This window comes from Lemur catta, chromosome 11 (genome assembly GCF_020740605.2).
Source record: "Lemur catta isolate mLemCat1 chromosome 11, mLemCat1.pri, whole genome shotgun sequence".
Classification (NCBI taxonomy): Eukaryota; Metazoa; Chordata; class Mammalia; order Primates; family Lemuridae; genus Lemur; species Lemur catta.
Genome location: NC_059138.1, coordinates 79,952,991 through 79,966,404, shown reverse-complemented (window position 1 = coordinate 79,966,404; position 13,414 = coordinate 79,952,991). Strand labels below are relative to the sequence as shown.

Sequence of the window (13,414 nt, the reverse complement as noted above, 5' to 3'; positions counted from 1 at the left end):
ATTTGGTGTCAGGGTAATGCTGGCCTCATAAAATGTGTTTGGAAGTGTTCCCTCTTCTTCAGTTTTTTGGAAGAGTTTTCAGAAGAATTGGAATTAATTCTTCTTCAGATGTTTCATAGAATTCTCTGGTGAAGTTATCTGGTCTTGGGCTTTTGTTTTTGGAAGTTTTCTGATTACTGATTTAATCTCCTTAATAGTTATAGGTCTTTTGAGACTTTCTATTTCTTCATATTTTACTCTTAATAGATTGTATGTTTCTAGAAATTTATCTATTTCTTCTGTTATTCAATTTGTTGGCATATAATTGTTCATAGGAATCTTTATGGTCTATTTTGCATAGTAATTTAGTTTTTTCAGAAAAATAAATGTGGCTCCTGTTATACAAACTTGGCCAGAAGCAGTTCCATTCTGATTCATTTTAGTTAACTAATTTATTCTATTTTGGGTAAAATATTACCCTGTTTCTAAGAGGAAGATATATATATATCTTTATATATATATAAAGATATATATATATAACTTTATATATATATATATATATATATAAAGTTATACTCAGAAAATATCGTTACTCCTTATTTCTTCCACCCCTTTTTCTTCATCTTTCTTTTCACCCTGTTCCTACCTATTCTTCACAGGTAAAAAAAAAAAAATCTCATTAGTTCTCTGGTTGACCCATTTAGTTAGGATTTTTTTTTAGCACTAATAAAATGCTGCATGTATATTTTCTTATATCTCCTCTTCCTTACATGAAAGATAGCATAATATAGTCTTTGCACTTTGTTTTTTTTTTCCTACTTAACAACCTATCCTGGTTATCAGTTCATAGAGATTTTCCTCGTTCTTTTTTGTAGTTTCATAGTGTTCTATTGTGGATGCACCATAGGTAATTCAGCTACTGTCCCATATCTGGACATTTAGGTTGTTTCCTACATTTTGCATTTACAAACAATGTTGCAATGAATAATCCAGTACATTTATATTTTCCTATTGGAAGTTCAGGAATCCTGGATCATTTTGGGAATTTCTAAAACAACTAGATAATGCAAAATTCTATTCTAAATCTAAATAGTACACAGGCTCAGGAATTTAGTTTCTCATGGAAAGCATTTTTTTCTACCCCAAACTTGGGAATAAACACATAACTTGTCAACTTGTAAAGATGATAAGTGAAGAAGTATTCCTAATCATTGTATATCTTAGTCAGTTTGGACTGTTATAACAAAAATACCATGGACTGGTGGCTTAAGCAGTAGAAATTTATTTCTTACAGTTCTGGAGGCTAGGAAGTACAAAATCAGGTGCTGGTCAATTTGGTTCCTGGTGAGGGCCCTCTTTCTGATTTGCAGACAGCGGTCTTTTTGCTGTATCCTCCCAGGGTAGAGAGACATCATCTCTCTAAAGTCTATTCTTACAAGGACACTAATCCCATTCATGAAGGTTCCACCCTCATGACTTGACTACCTCCCAAAGGCCCCACCTCCAGATATCATCACATTAGAGATTAGAGATTCAGTACATGAACTTGATAGGGATAAAACCATTTGGGCCACACCACTGACGATGTAGTTTTTGAGGACTCCGGCTTTATACATGACTCTCAGTTCTAACTTCTTACTTTGCATATACCTAAAGCCTCTTCTGGTGCCCTCCTCTTATAATGCAAGCCCAGAATTGTAACTTTATTCTACAACCCTCCTTAAAGACTGTCATAGGTCCTTTCCTAATTAATGTTAACATTTTAGTTTTTTTTATTACTTCCTTTGTTCTGGAACCAAAGAGGTTCCTTTTCCTTCACATAAATTCAGTAATGCATTTTTGAAACATTTTTAAATGTTTCATTTGGTAGTTTGGAGAGGAAGGATTTTCTGTTAATTTAGTCCATTAATTTTGCTGGATAACTCACGTATAGACTTGCATGAATGCTCTAATTACACATCCGCCTTTGTAGAGGAGTTACCCTGCAGAACATGTCCATAGTAACTCAGGAGTTAACTTGATTCAAGAGGCAACTTTATGGCACACCAACCATTTAGCTCTTACCTCAAGGAAATGTGCCTTGTCCAAAATTTGAAAAATCACCAATGAAGGAGGACAGTGATAGCCAAGATGAAAGGGAGTAGTTGTGTGATTTTTGAAATGTACCATTCCTATAAAATATGTGTTAATTTTACTTCATTATTTCATTTTGTATCATATGCATTTTAGGTGATAATTCAAAAGAGAAATAAAATTCAAAAATTGGGAGTATCTGAACTCAACTATTGGGTAAGTTTCAATGTTTGTAACACAGTTTCTTTAAATTCTACTTTTTATTTCTATAAAGTGAATACAGATAATATACTTTAAAACTGTAATGACATATTTAATAAATAAGTAGCAACTATAATTGTTTCTATCTAAGGGAGGAAATAGTTCTTAGCAAAGACTATAAATCATTTTCAAGAATTAGTTCATTTATTCAGCACTATTCTCAGACCATTCTTCCTTTACTTTTCATTCTGCTGTATCCATACAGTTTTACTCTATAAATTTCTTTTTTATTTTGTCTTCAGTTTCTCTCTTTAGCTTCTTTAACCTTTTCCAACTTTCCCCTTTCTTTCCTCCACACCTATCCATCATCTCTTTCCTTCTGCTTCCAACTTTAGACTCTTATTTTTGTCCCTTTAACATTTTGCTACAATCTCCCAGCCCTTTCTTATTTCAATTCAGCCACCACCTAATCTTTGTTGGGCTTTTTCCCAAATATGCCAATGGATAGCCATGTTACCTGTATATTTGTGTATTTTGTTTCATAGTGAAACAAGTTATCAGGTATGTCCTGCAATTACTAATTCTCTTAATCTCAGACAGATATTCATTCTTTTTCTCTGGGTCTTTGATGTACTAGTATTAAAAATGAAACCTGCCGTATTAAAGAGCCAGATGTTTATATATTATATATTGAGAGGGTAAAACTGGGAAAGTTATGATAAAATGGGGAGGTATATTTCTACTCATAATACAAAAGAACAAAATGGAGTGACTTGCCAGTTTCTTCTTGCTGGAGGCATTCTCCCATCCTTTACTGTGAAATTATAGGAAAATTTGTCAACCAAGTTGTTGGATAACATAACACTTTTAATATACTAATATAATTTTTTCACACCAAAAAAATCAGGCACTGTAGTAACTCAAAAGAAAGGCAGAATTTCAATTACAAAGTATTGAAAATGACAATAAATAGAACAGCGTGTATGTACATTAAGGGAATTCTGACAAAGCTGTGCTCAGATGAAAACTTACTATCTTAAACTATATTTTCTACATTTTTAGTAGTGGACTGGAAATGACAAGAATTAACTAAGCTTTAAACTCAAGAATATCAAAGAAACAAAAAATCTAAGGAAAGAAAAGTTCAGATTTAACCGATGTTCAGGATATATTTGTGGTTTGAAAGTAATGATTTATCTCATTAGTCTCTTACAAAAGGGAGAGACAAATCATAGTAGTCATATAAACAAACAAACCCAAAGATATTCTGCTTTGATATACCTTTTTTACAGAAAACAGTGAAGAAGGAAAAACAAGGATATTTTGTGAACTTAAGCTTTTTCTTACAAAAATAATCTGTTTTATTATTCCAAGTAATTCTTTCATGCCTATGGAATAACAATTATATTGTATATTATACTCTGTCATAAATTTAAAAACAAAGAAATTCTTATCTTCTTAAACTAAATGGCAGTAAAACAATGCAAAGAAAGATGATCATTTATGATTTATCAAATCTAATATTCCTTACTATAGCATGATAAGTTGGAAGAAGATTCTCTTTTTTTTTTAGCCAGCCTAAGTATTATGTTATTCTCTGTTTTTAGCTCCTATGAATTTTTAGCAAAGATAAATATTTATTACATAGAACCTGAACAAGGCAATTTTAGGTTATAGTTTCCTTCAGTAGGCACAAATTCATTGTTTAATGGGAGAGTTTGATTTTTCATTGCAAGGTACTTATTGAACTGAACACATGCTGAAATTTACAAAGGAGAGCTTTGTTTGTGTCGTAAGGCATGAGAATCCTTATAAGAGGAGAAAGCGACCCCTGTGGTAATCTAAAGCTCAATATTAAGGCCAGATAAGGATAGTATGAGAAAGGCCATTCTTAAACCAAAACATAGATTTAAAAGATCACCTAGATTAAAAACATTCCATAGATATAAAAATAAAAAAGATTAGTAATTTAAGAACAGCCATATATATAATGACGATTATATATTTGTGATCAAATTGTCTGTATGCCAGGAATGCAAAGGTGTTTCTGGAAAATTTATAAATATAAATTATCACACTAACAGATTAAAGGAGAAAAATACCTTATCATCTCATTAGACACAGAAATTGAAATTGATATAATTGAACAACTATTTATGATTAAAACTTTTAGCATAATGAAATAGCAGGGAGTTTTCTCAACCCAGTAAAATTCTTCAGCAATCATTGATCTTATAGATGAGGTATTTGGAGTATTCCATTTAAAATCAAAATAGAGATAAATACACTTTTTCACATTTTATTAAATGTTTGGGGTAGCATAGTAAAGCAAGAAAAGTAAATAACATGAATCAGAAAGAAAGGGAAAGGAAGAAGCAAAATTTATTATAATATCAATATTTACATAGAAAACATAAAATAATTTATAACCAAGAATTATAAGAATTCAGTGCCATGGCTAGATATAAGATTTATATTCAAATATCAACTGCATTTATATTCTGTGGCAACAAACAGAAGAAAAATGCATAGTATCTAAATAAATCTAACAAAATACATACAATATTTATATGAGGAAATTTATTTAAATATTCTTAAGACATAATATCCAATAATAAATAGAAAAATAAATAATGTTTATGTGTATGAAGATTCATATAATGTCAGTTCTCCCCAATTAATGTTTAGATTCAAAACAATTCCACTAAGATTGCCTTGTAGGTCACTTTTCAATGAATGATGCTGGAACAATATATTGTGTCTCTGGGGAAAACTCACATTATACACAAATATCAGTTCCAGAGTTAGCCATTGTGAATGTTTTCTAAAGGAGCATGCCTTTTTGTAGACATCACTATATATAACTCAGTAATATACTTCACATGATTAAAGTTTTCCTATGCTATTTGTAGGTATAACTAAATGTTTTAACTGGGTAATTTATAATTTGTAAGACTCGACTGCTATTATATTTTCCAGCTAATTCAAGGTAGTGCTTGGTGGAGTGGAACAATCATTTTGAAATTTCTAACATCTGAAATCTTAGGTGTTTCAGACCATGTAAGTACTTTATAGTTAAAACATAAAAGTTCCTATAAATATGTAGCTGGATGAAAACTTAGGAACCATCTATTCTTATGTCTTTGTTTTACAGAGGGTAAGTGCTTTCTTTAAGATCCTCAAGCTAGTTATTGCCAGAGTTGAGTAATAAAATCCTGCAGTTCACAGTTCAGTGATCTTTGTGACCTGGCAAGAACAAAGTGTATCAGTGAATTCTTAGTCTTTTAGGGAAACAACTAATAATTTGTTGAGTATTTATTTGTTTATATTTCAGTTAAAATACAAATAATCCATTTATTGCATTTGTTAACATGAGCAACTTGTCCTCAGCTTTGAAATAAAGAACTATTTCTAAATTTCAATAGAGTTTTATTTGTTTCTAAATGCAGACTAAAATTAAGATGTAATTTGATATTTTTAAGGCCTTTTTTGTTATATAAAAAGAGAATGGTAAAGATTCTCTGTCTTTTCATTTTCTAGACTATCTCTGTGTGATATTTTTGTTTGGTTTAAGTCTAATGTCTTAAATAATGGCCCTTTTGAAAGTCTAGGTCCCTACTTAACTAACTAGGTTAGGGAATAGAAAACAGTGCATGAATTTACTTTTGATTTCTAGCGCTTTCTATTTAGAAATAAGTATACATGAGTGTATCATGCTATGCAATTAGGGCCCTGTCGGATGATGAAATTACATTAACTTAGCAAGGAATTATAGTACTCCCCCTGAAAGGTCAAGTGCTTTCGCTATTCAATAAAACACGAATAAGTGTTTATGCCAAATAAAATTTCTAAATGTAAGCATTTATTTGCTATTCATTTCTAGCTTTGTATAGTGGTTTATTAGGTTTATTTGTTGCTGTTGTCCTCTAGGATGTCTGACATATTTCCCTTTTTTCTTTCCCTTTTATTGTTCTTTTTATTTTGGTAGGGTATATACTTTATGCTGAACTTTGTTCAGACTTTCTACATTATTTATCTATTAAGTTGGTCTGTGATTTTGTTTCTTGTCTTACTCCACATTGCCACCCAGCTCTTTAAATCTTAAAAGAAACACCCACACACCCTATTGGTGGTCCTAAATGACTTCCTTTATGTGACAGCTATGAGAAAGACTTAAAACTATAGTGGCTTTTGGTTAAATTATTCTTAGTCACCAGGACTACTCTAAATTAGAAAACTGAAGTGCAACTCTAAATTATCCTTGAGTACTGGCAGATAAGAGGAACAATGAAGGAATGAAAACCACTGATAATTATCAAACTTGTTATAAAATAACTTCTGTCCCTATAAAATAATTTGAATTAAGATTTTACATGCCAAATATTTTTGTTTTTCTGGCCGTGTGAGAATGCAGTGGAAACATAATTGTCTCAGCAACAGTAGGTAGTAAATAATCAGTAGAAAATAAGAGTTCTACAATGGGTTTAGTTATTGGTGTTTATTTTTAAGGCCTTTGAGATCAAGTAACTAAAAGTGGTATGTATAGTTGTTGAAATTCTTATGAGAATCAGCTCTCATATTTATTGGCTTGAATGTATGTTTAGAAAATGTCAAGTACCACACATTATAATCAGTGTATGAAGCTTTGTGAAAATGACAATGTATAGAAAGTTTGTTTATGACTTATAATGTGTGGTGAAAGGGGTTAAATAAAATGGTTTTTCACCGTAACAGCATGGTGATTTCTTCCCAGCAGATGATTTTAGCTCACTCTTTATCTTCTCTGCTTATTTTTTTCTGACCTCTTTCTACTTTTCATTTTTCTTAATATTTCTCTTTATTTTCAGTTATCTTAATAAGCCAGCACATAGTACATTTGATTCACTGTAGGTTTTTGTTTTCTTTGAGAGACGTATATGTACCTTAGATTTATCTGCTCTGTGAACTTCATTATCCTTATATCAAACCAATTACTGACTACAATCATTTGTGTACTTTTAATTCATTTTACTTTATTTTCTCCCAGATTCGCCTGAGTGACCTTATAGCAGCTAGAATCTTAAGGTACACAGACTTCGATACCTTAATATACACCTGTGCTCCTGAATTTGACTTCATGGAAAAAGCGGTATGAATGTTTCTTTATTTCTTCTTTCTGTACAGGTATGATGGGTTTTTGCTCTTTAGTTATTCTTTCAATCTAAAACTTAACATTTTTACTCAGAAACATTCTATCATTTTTTACTAAAACTTTTGCTAATCATATGACCTTCCTCACCTGTTTTATTTATCTGTAAAATCAATGAATAATAGCTCTTATCTTAAAGAGTTATTGATGATGGTTCAATAAGATAATCCAGAAAGAATACTTAATGTAATATATGACCCATAATAATTACTATTATTACAAATCAATTACTTTTAATAATCTAGACCACTTGGAAATATGGGACCATTCAGGAAAATGAAATCCAAATTCTTATTTATTTTTAAGAAATTTAGCTTTATTACATTTAGTACTCCAAATATTATTAAATTTTTAAGCATAATATTGCCAAGAAAGGTATATTACTAATGGGTTTTCATGAAAGCATAAAATCCCTTTTAAGTTATAGAAATACATGGTATTATCCTTTAAAAAAGCTCCTGTTGTTAAGCTTTAAAATATTTGCCTCTTTGTAGAATCATGGAGCACAAGATCAAGAAGATACCTTAGAGACCATGTAATATAATTCTTTCATTTGCAAATAAAGAAAATACAGCTTAAAAGATTTGCCTAAAATATATACTGAAGCCAATATTGGGACATAGATGCTAATGGATTCTAGAACTCCCAATCCAGTGCTCTTTTCTCTGTCTGCAGCTTAATTTTTTCTTTGTAAAACATGAAAAAGTTGTCACTGGATTAGTCTTTGTCTCATGATTATGAATTCTAAATTAGTGGTAAATATACAATTAAATTTTACATTATTCTCTTATCTATCCAACCAGTTATCTATTCCTTTAAAATCTATTATTGACCACTGATTATCTGTGAGGCAGTTTGCTATGGGACTACAAAGAAGAAAAAGACTTGGTTTCTGCTTTCAAGAAATATATAATTTAGTTATATGGTAAATCACTCCCTATCACAATAATAGGTCATGAGAATTATTTAACTGACATTAATTCTGTACTTATTCAAACTCTCAGTAATTACCTTGGTTAGCTTTCTTCCTCATTATCTCTAGCTTCACTGATGAAAATAATGGAACTAAACAGCACAGAAAATGATGATGTAGGGATCAGTGAACACACATTTTAAAAGTTAATATTGTATAAATAAAAACAAAACTGAAAGAAAGGGAAAAAAGACTAGCTAATTCCAGGTTTAATAGTTTTTATCATTAATTTTTTTGAATACTTCTTATAACATTTTTGTAATTTTAATTCTTATATTAGAATGTGGAAGTTGATAAATACATATTCTACTAATGATGAAGACTTTTACCTTTAAGAAATTTTATCATGGCAGTCAGTTTGACATAGAGTTTTGGTAATTTAATATAAAATTCAGTAAATAATGATTTTGAATAATTTGCTATATTTCAGACTCCACTGAGATACACAAAGACATTATTGCTTCCGGTTGTTATGGTGATTACTTGTTTTATCTTTAAAAAGGTACTTTTTTAAATTTATAACTTGTTTTTGGATTCAAGATAAAGACTATAATAGATTAATGCTAATTGCTCAGAATTCCATCTTATTTTTGGGGTGAACTCTTTCCCTCTCTAAAAATTTGTTTTTTATCCAGATGAACTAGTATATGGGTTTTTTAGAAAGCCATATTATAAAAGTTATTATTAATATTATTTATTCTTTCAAAATATATTAATGACTTACTATGTACCGAGGACCACATTAACATCGTAGGTACACTGGGACAAATAAAACATGGCCAACTCCATCTTCAGCTGATAGTCCTGGATTATGGGGGGCAGTTTGCAAACGTTAAACAAGTGATCACACAAATGACTAAAGAACTGCAATTGTTATAGGTGCTATAAAAGAAAAGTACAGTGACAACTTTAGTACCTTTCGAATATACAGCACAAATAAGTCTTGATCTATTTTGAGTAGACATGCACAGAAAAAAATTGTATAGCCATTTAAAAATAATTTTCTATATAATCACTGTTTTCACAATAGAAGAAAATACCACAATAAAAGAAATAATCTTTAAAATACCACTAGCATTCTCCAGGTAGTCAAAAAATTTAAAAAATAAAATACCACTGGCAGATATTTTTGTTCTGGGCGTGATTTATCTATTAATAAAAGCATGGGTAAAAACAGTGGGTCCTTGAATTTCTAACAGTTTTGAACCATCTTTATTTATATTGTTTACAAGTTGTCTTGCCTTAAGTCAGTGTGTATTTATTTTATATTTTTAAGCAGATAACAGTCATGTGATTTCTCTACCACCATACCAGCTGTGGTTCTATTGAAATGAGTTTTCTGTATTTAAAGTGAAATTGTATACTTTCTTTATATAATTCCAGTTCTCATATTTCTGAGTCCTTTGTTTTCACATAGCATATGAATAATTTAGGAGTGAGAAAGGCATCTCCCTCTACATCTCTGCTGTTTCACCCTTGATTCAATTCCCTAGGGACGCTTTGGAGACAGGATAGAGGAAACAAGAAGGAGTGGGTGAAGTGTGAACAAGTTTGCCACTCTCCAACCCCTTTCCCATCCCAGCTCAGGTTGAAGATTTTCTCCACTGGCATATTTCTGTTCCATCGCGGCCAAATGTGGCCTATTCTTATAGGATTCCACTTAGAGGGGCTAATACATGAATTAGCTATTCAGTGGAGAAACAGCTGGCATGGGAGAAAATGATAGCTAAATCTGCTATTGCTATATCTTTAAAATTAAAATCCAAGACTTAGAAATACTCAGTTAGTCCCCAAACACACCACAGCCCAAACTATGCATGTGCACTAGCAGGCACATAAGCACACATGCGTGTGCCCATCCCTGCAGCCACCAAAGCTTTTTTCCTTTCTCCGCACTTGCTTATAAACCTCTCAGTCTTTAAGTCTTTATTTGTCTTATTGTGGCTTATTTTTCACCCCAAGGATACTTCTGATGAGCATTTAAATTTTCTGTTCTGTAAAGTCACTTCTGGTAAAGAAAAACAGAAGGCATATCTAGTGTGACTTTCCTGTGACAGTATTGAATCTTAAAGTCCTATAAATGAATATACCCTCGTATTGGCATCTGCTTGTACATGTGACTAGAATCTCATTTACATAACTTCATGCATAATAAATTGTGATATCAGCATTATGTATCAGTTTCTATGGAATTGGAAACATTTTTCTATGAAGGATGCTCTCAAATCAGTGAGAAAAGTCAAAAATTCTAAACTTAAATTTCATTTTAAATTAGAATCCGAATTCAACTATGATTCTTTTTCAACATTTGTCTGAGTTATAAAATACATGTCATGCAGAGTGCAAATTTTTCAGTCACCCATAACTTTTTTGTGTTACCAGTTAAGTCGCACACGATTGCTGCCAAAGCTTCTTTGACCAAATTTAGCTGCCACATTCACCTTCTACTTCTCCCTTTCTCACACCCTTACCATCATTTGGTACATCTTGATGAGTGCTCTTAAGCCTTCTGTAGCAGCCATTTCAGGTTAAAACAGAGATCAGAGAAGCAGATAAGCCCATAATTAATTTGATAATATGGAGTTTTGAGTGAAGTAGGAATATAGATGTGTGTAGGTAGGTAGGTAGATGGATAGCTGGATAGATATTATTAATTTGCTTTGGAGGTTTACATAAAATAGTCTCTGAAAGTGCATGGAGGAGGCAGCCTCCTTTGTGCATGCCTAGCCACCCCGCCACCCTACTCCCTTTCCCAGTAAAAATGTAAACTCACAGCACTAGTAAGTAGTTATCCACATACAAACGTGCTGGGGAGTCTGCGGCCCTGGAGCCACATGTGGCCTTCTAGATTCTTGAGTATGACCTTTTGACTGAATCCAAATTTTACAGAACAAATTCTTTTAATCAAGGGATTTGTTCTGTGAAGTTTGGATTCTGTAAAGGGGCCACACTTGGGGATCAGGAGAGCCACATGTGGCCTTAAGGCCACAGGTTCCCCAAGTGGACAGCTTAAAGATCTACTCCACCACTATTTTTATAGAAGGGGAAGTTATTAATAAAAGAAGTTATTTGTCTGGGGCAGAGCTGGGACTAAATTGTTCCTGAGGATTCACTTAAACATTAAAAAATACTTCTTTCCTGGGTGGGATATTTATATTAATGAATGAAAGCGTTCTAAATGTTACAACATTCCTTAGAAAAGTTTCATTGATTTGGTTCTATTCACAGACTGTTCGTGATATTTTATGTGTTTTATCTACAAACACTTATCTAAGGTAATTATATAATAGTTTTTAAAACATACTATATTTGATTATTAAATAATTTTAATATTTTTCAAATGAATGGTACACATTAAGTTTCAGCATGGGATTAAGAGAGGCGATATGAACCAAACTTTAGATGTTGTCTTCAAAAAAACTGTTATTTTTATGGATTTCTTTTGTGTATTTGGACTTGTTTTGGAAATACTTACATTTGTGAACTAACTCAAAGTTTAAGTTGATTTAGTTTAATTTTAATGTATCACTAGAATTTAACATCAGTAAACAAAAGTAAGCTAAAATTTTACTTTGGCCATTTTTTTTCCTTTTTTTAACTTTCTGAGAAAGCATAATTGTTTGTTTTTCAGAATATTTTTGGTGGCAATATTTTTCTACATTTATTGTTAAAACTATTTGTTGTATTACATTTTTTGATAGTTTTGGCAAAGTTACTAGAATTAAGGCGTAAATAGATGCCAGTAAAATATAACATGACTCATATAAATCACATAAATTGCTACTGGACACAAGAAGTATATTATAAAGAAAAGTTTCCTTAGGGGAAATCTCATCTCAAATTACATTTTCTGTGTAGATATGTTATTTGATTTTATTTAATGACTTTTATCCTTTAGAACAGTTTTAGATTTATAGAATAATTGAAAAGATAGTACAGAGAGTTTCCATGACCCTCATATGTACCCCATGCATGCATTTTTAATAAACAGTTTTGTTAGATAATAAACAGCTACTGAAGATCTTAGGTGCATTTGTTGAAATCATTTCCAATACAAGGGGTATAATAGACTCACTTTATGTTGTTCTAGTCAGACGGAGCCCAGGGGAATATGTCTTGACATTCTAAAGAGAGTGTATTTAGAACCCTGAAAATTATTTACATAAGGAATATATGAAGGGACTTGGGATATTTAATTGAATAATAGAAGATTGAGGGCTACATAGCAGCTATCTTCATTTATTTGAGAGAGTATAATGCGGAAGAGGACATACTTAAGGGGGCCAATGGGTGGAAGACTCTTAGCTCAGGATAAGGAAGTCTTTCTTATTGATCACATATCTGAATGTGACAGGCCTGGGGAGGTAGGGGTCCTTTAAATCACACATAAAAAATATTGTACATGGTTGTAATAGTACATTAAAGTAAACAATGCATCAAGAAAAGAGAGAATGTTCCCCTCCTTTAGATCTGCTCCTCAGAGATACTGATTGTAAGCAGCTTTGTATGTATCATTCTAGGGAACACATACAGAAACACAATTTTTTTTAAAAAAATGAAATCTAATATTCTTATTATTCTGTAACTTGTTACTTGTATTCAACAGTGTTTCTTGAGCATCTGCCTTGATCTTCCTCATACTTTTTAATGGTCTTAGAGTTTTTTTGTTCACCATCATGAGTGACCACCATGTATTTAGCCATTCCCTTGTCAATATTTAGATTATATTTAACTTTTATCATAACAATCAATGTTATGAGTAATCAACATCCTTGTATACATATCTTTGCACACTTATTCTGGTATTTCTACAACATAGAATATTTAAATTGGGACTGCTAAATCATAATTTTATAAATACCAAAAAATTATAATGATGAGAGTGTCCATTTCCCTGAATCTCTACAAACACCAATGTTATCACACTTCTAACTTTTTATGATAGGTAAAAAAAAAAAAAAAGAAAAAGTCTTTTTAAAATAATTCTTTATCGGTGAAGT

At 31.4% G+C, this 13,414-nt stretch overlaps 1 protein-coding gene across 1 annotated transcript in view; it reads left to right on the top strand.

Moving 5' to 3' along the window:
* Positions 1-13,414, top strand: part of DPY19L2 (dpy-19 like 2) — a 110,473-nt gene that overhangs the window by 64,099 nt on the left and 32,960 nt on the right. The window contains exons 12-16 of the mRNA XM_045564415.1: positions 2,209-2,268; positions 5,233-5,313; positions 7,280-7,381; positions 8,845-8,916; positions 11,643-11,689. Of these exons, the coding sequence (XP_045420371.1) occupies positions 2,209-2,268; positions 5,233-5,313; positions 7,280-7,381; positions 8,845-8,916; positions 11,643-11,689 (362 nt within the window). The remainder of the gene's footprint in view (positions 1-2,208; positions 2,269-5,232; positions 5,314-7,279; positions 7,382-8,844; positions 8,917-11,642; positions 11,690-13,414) is intronic.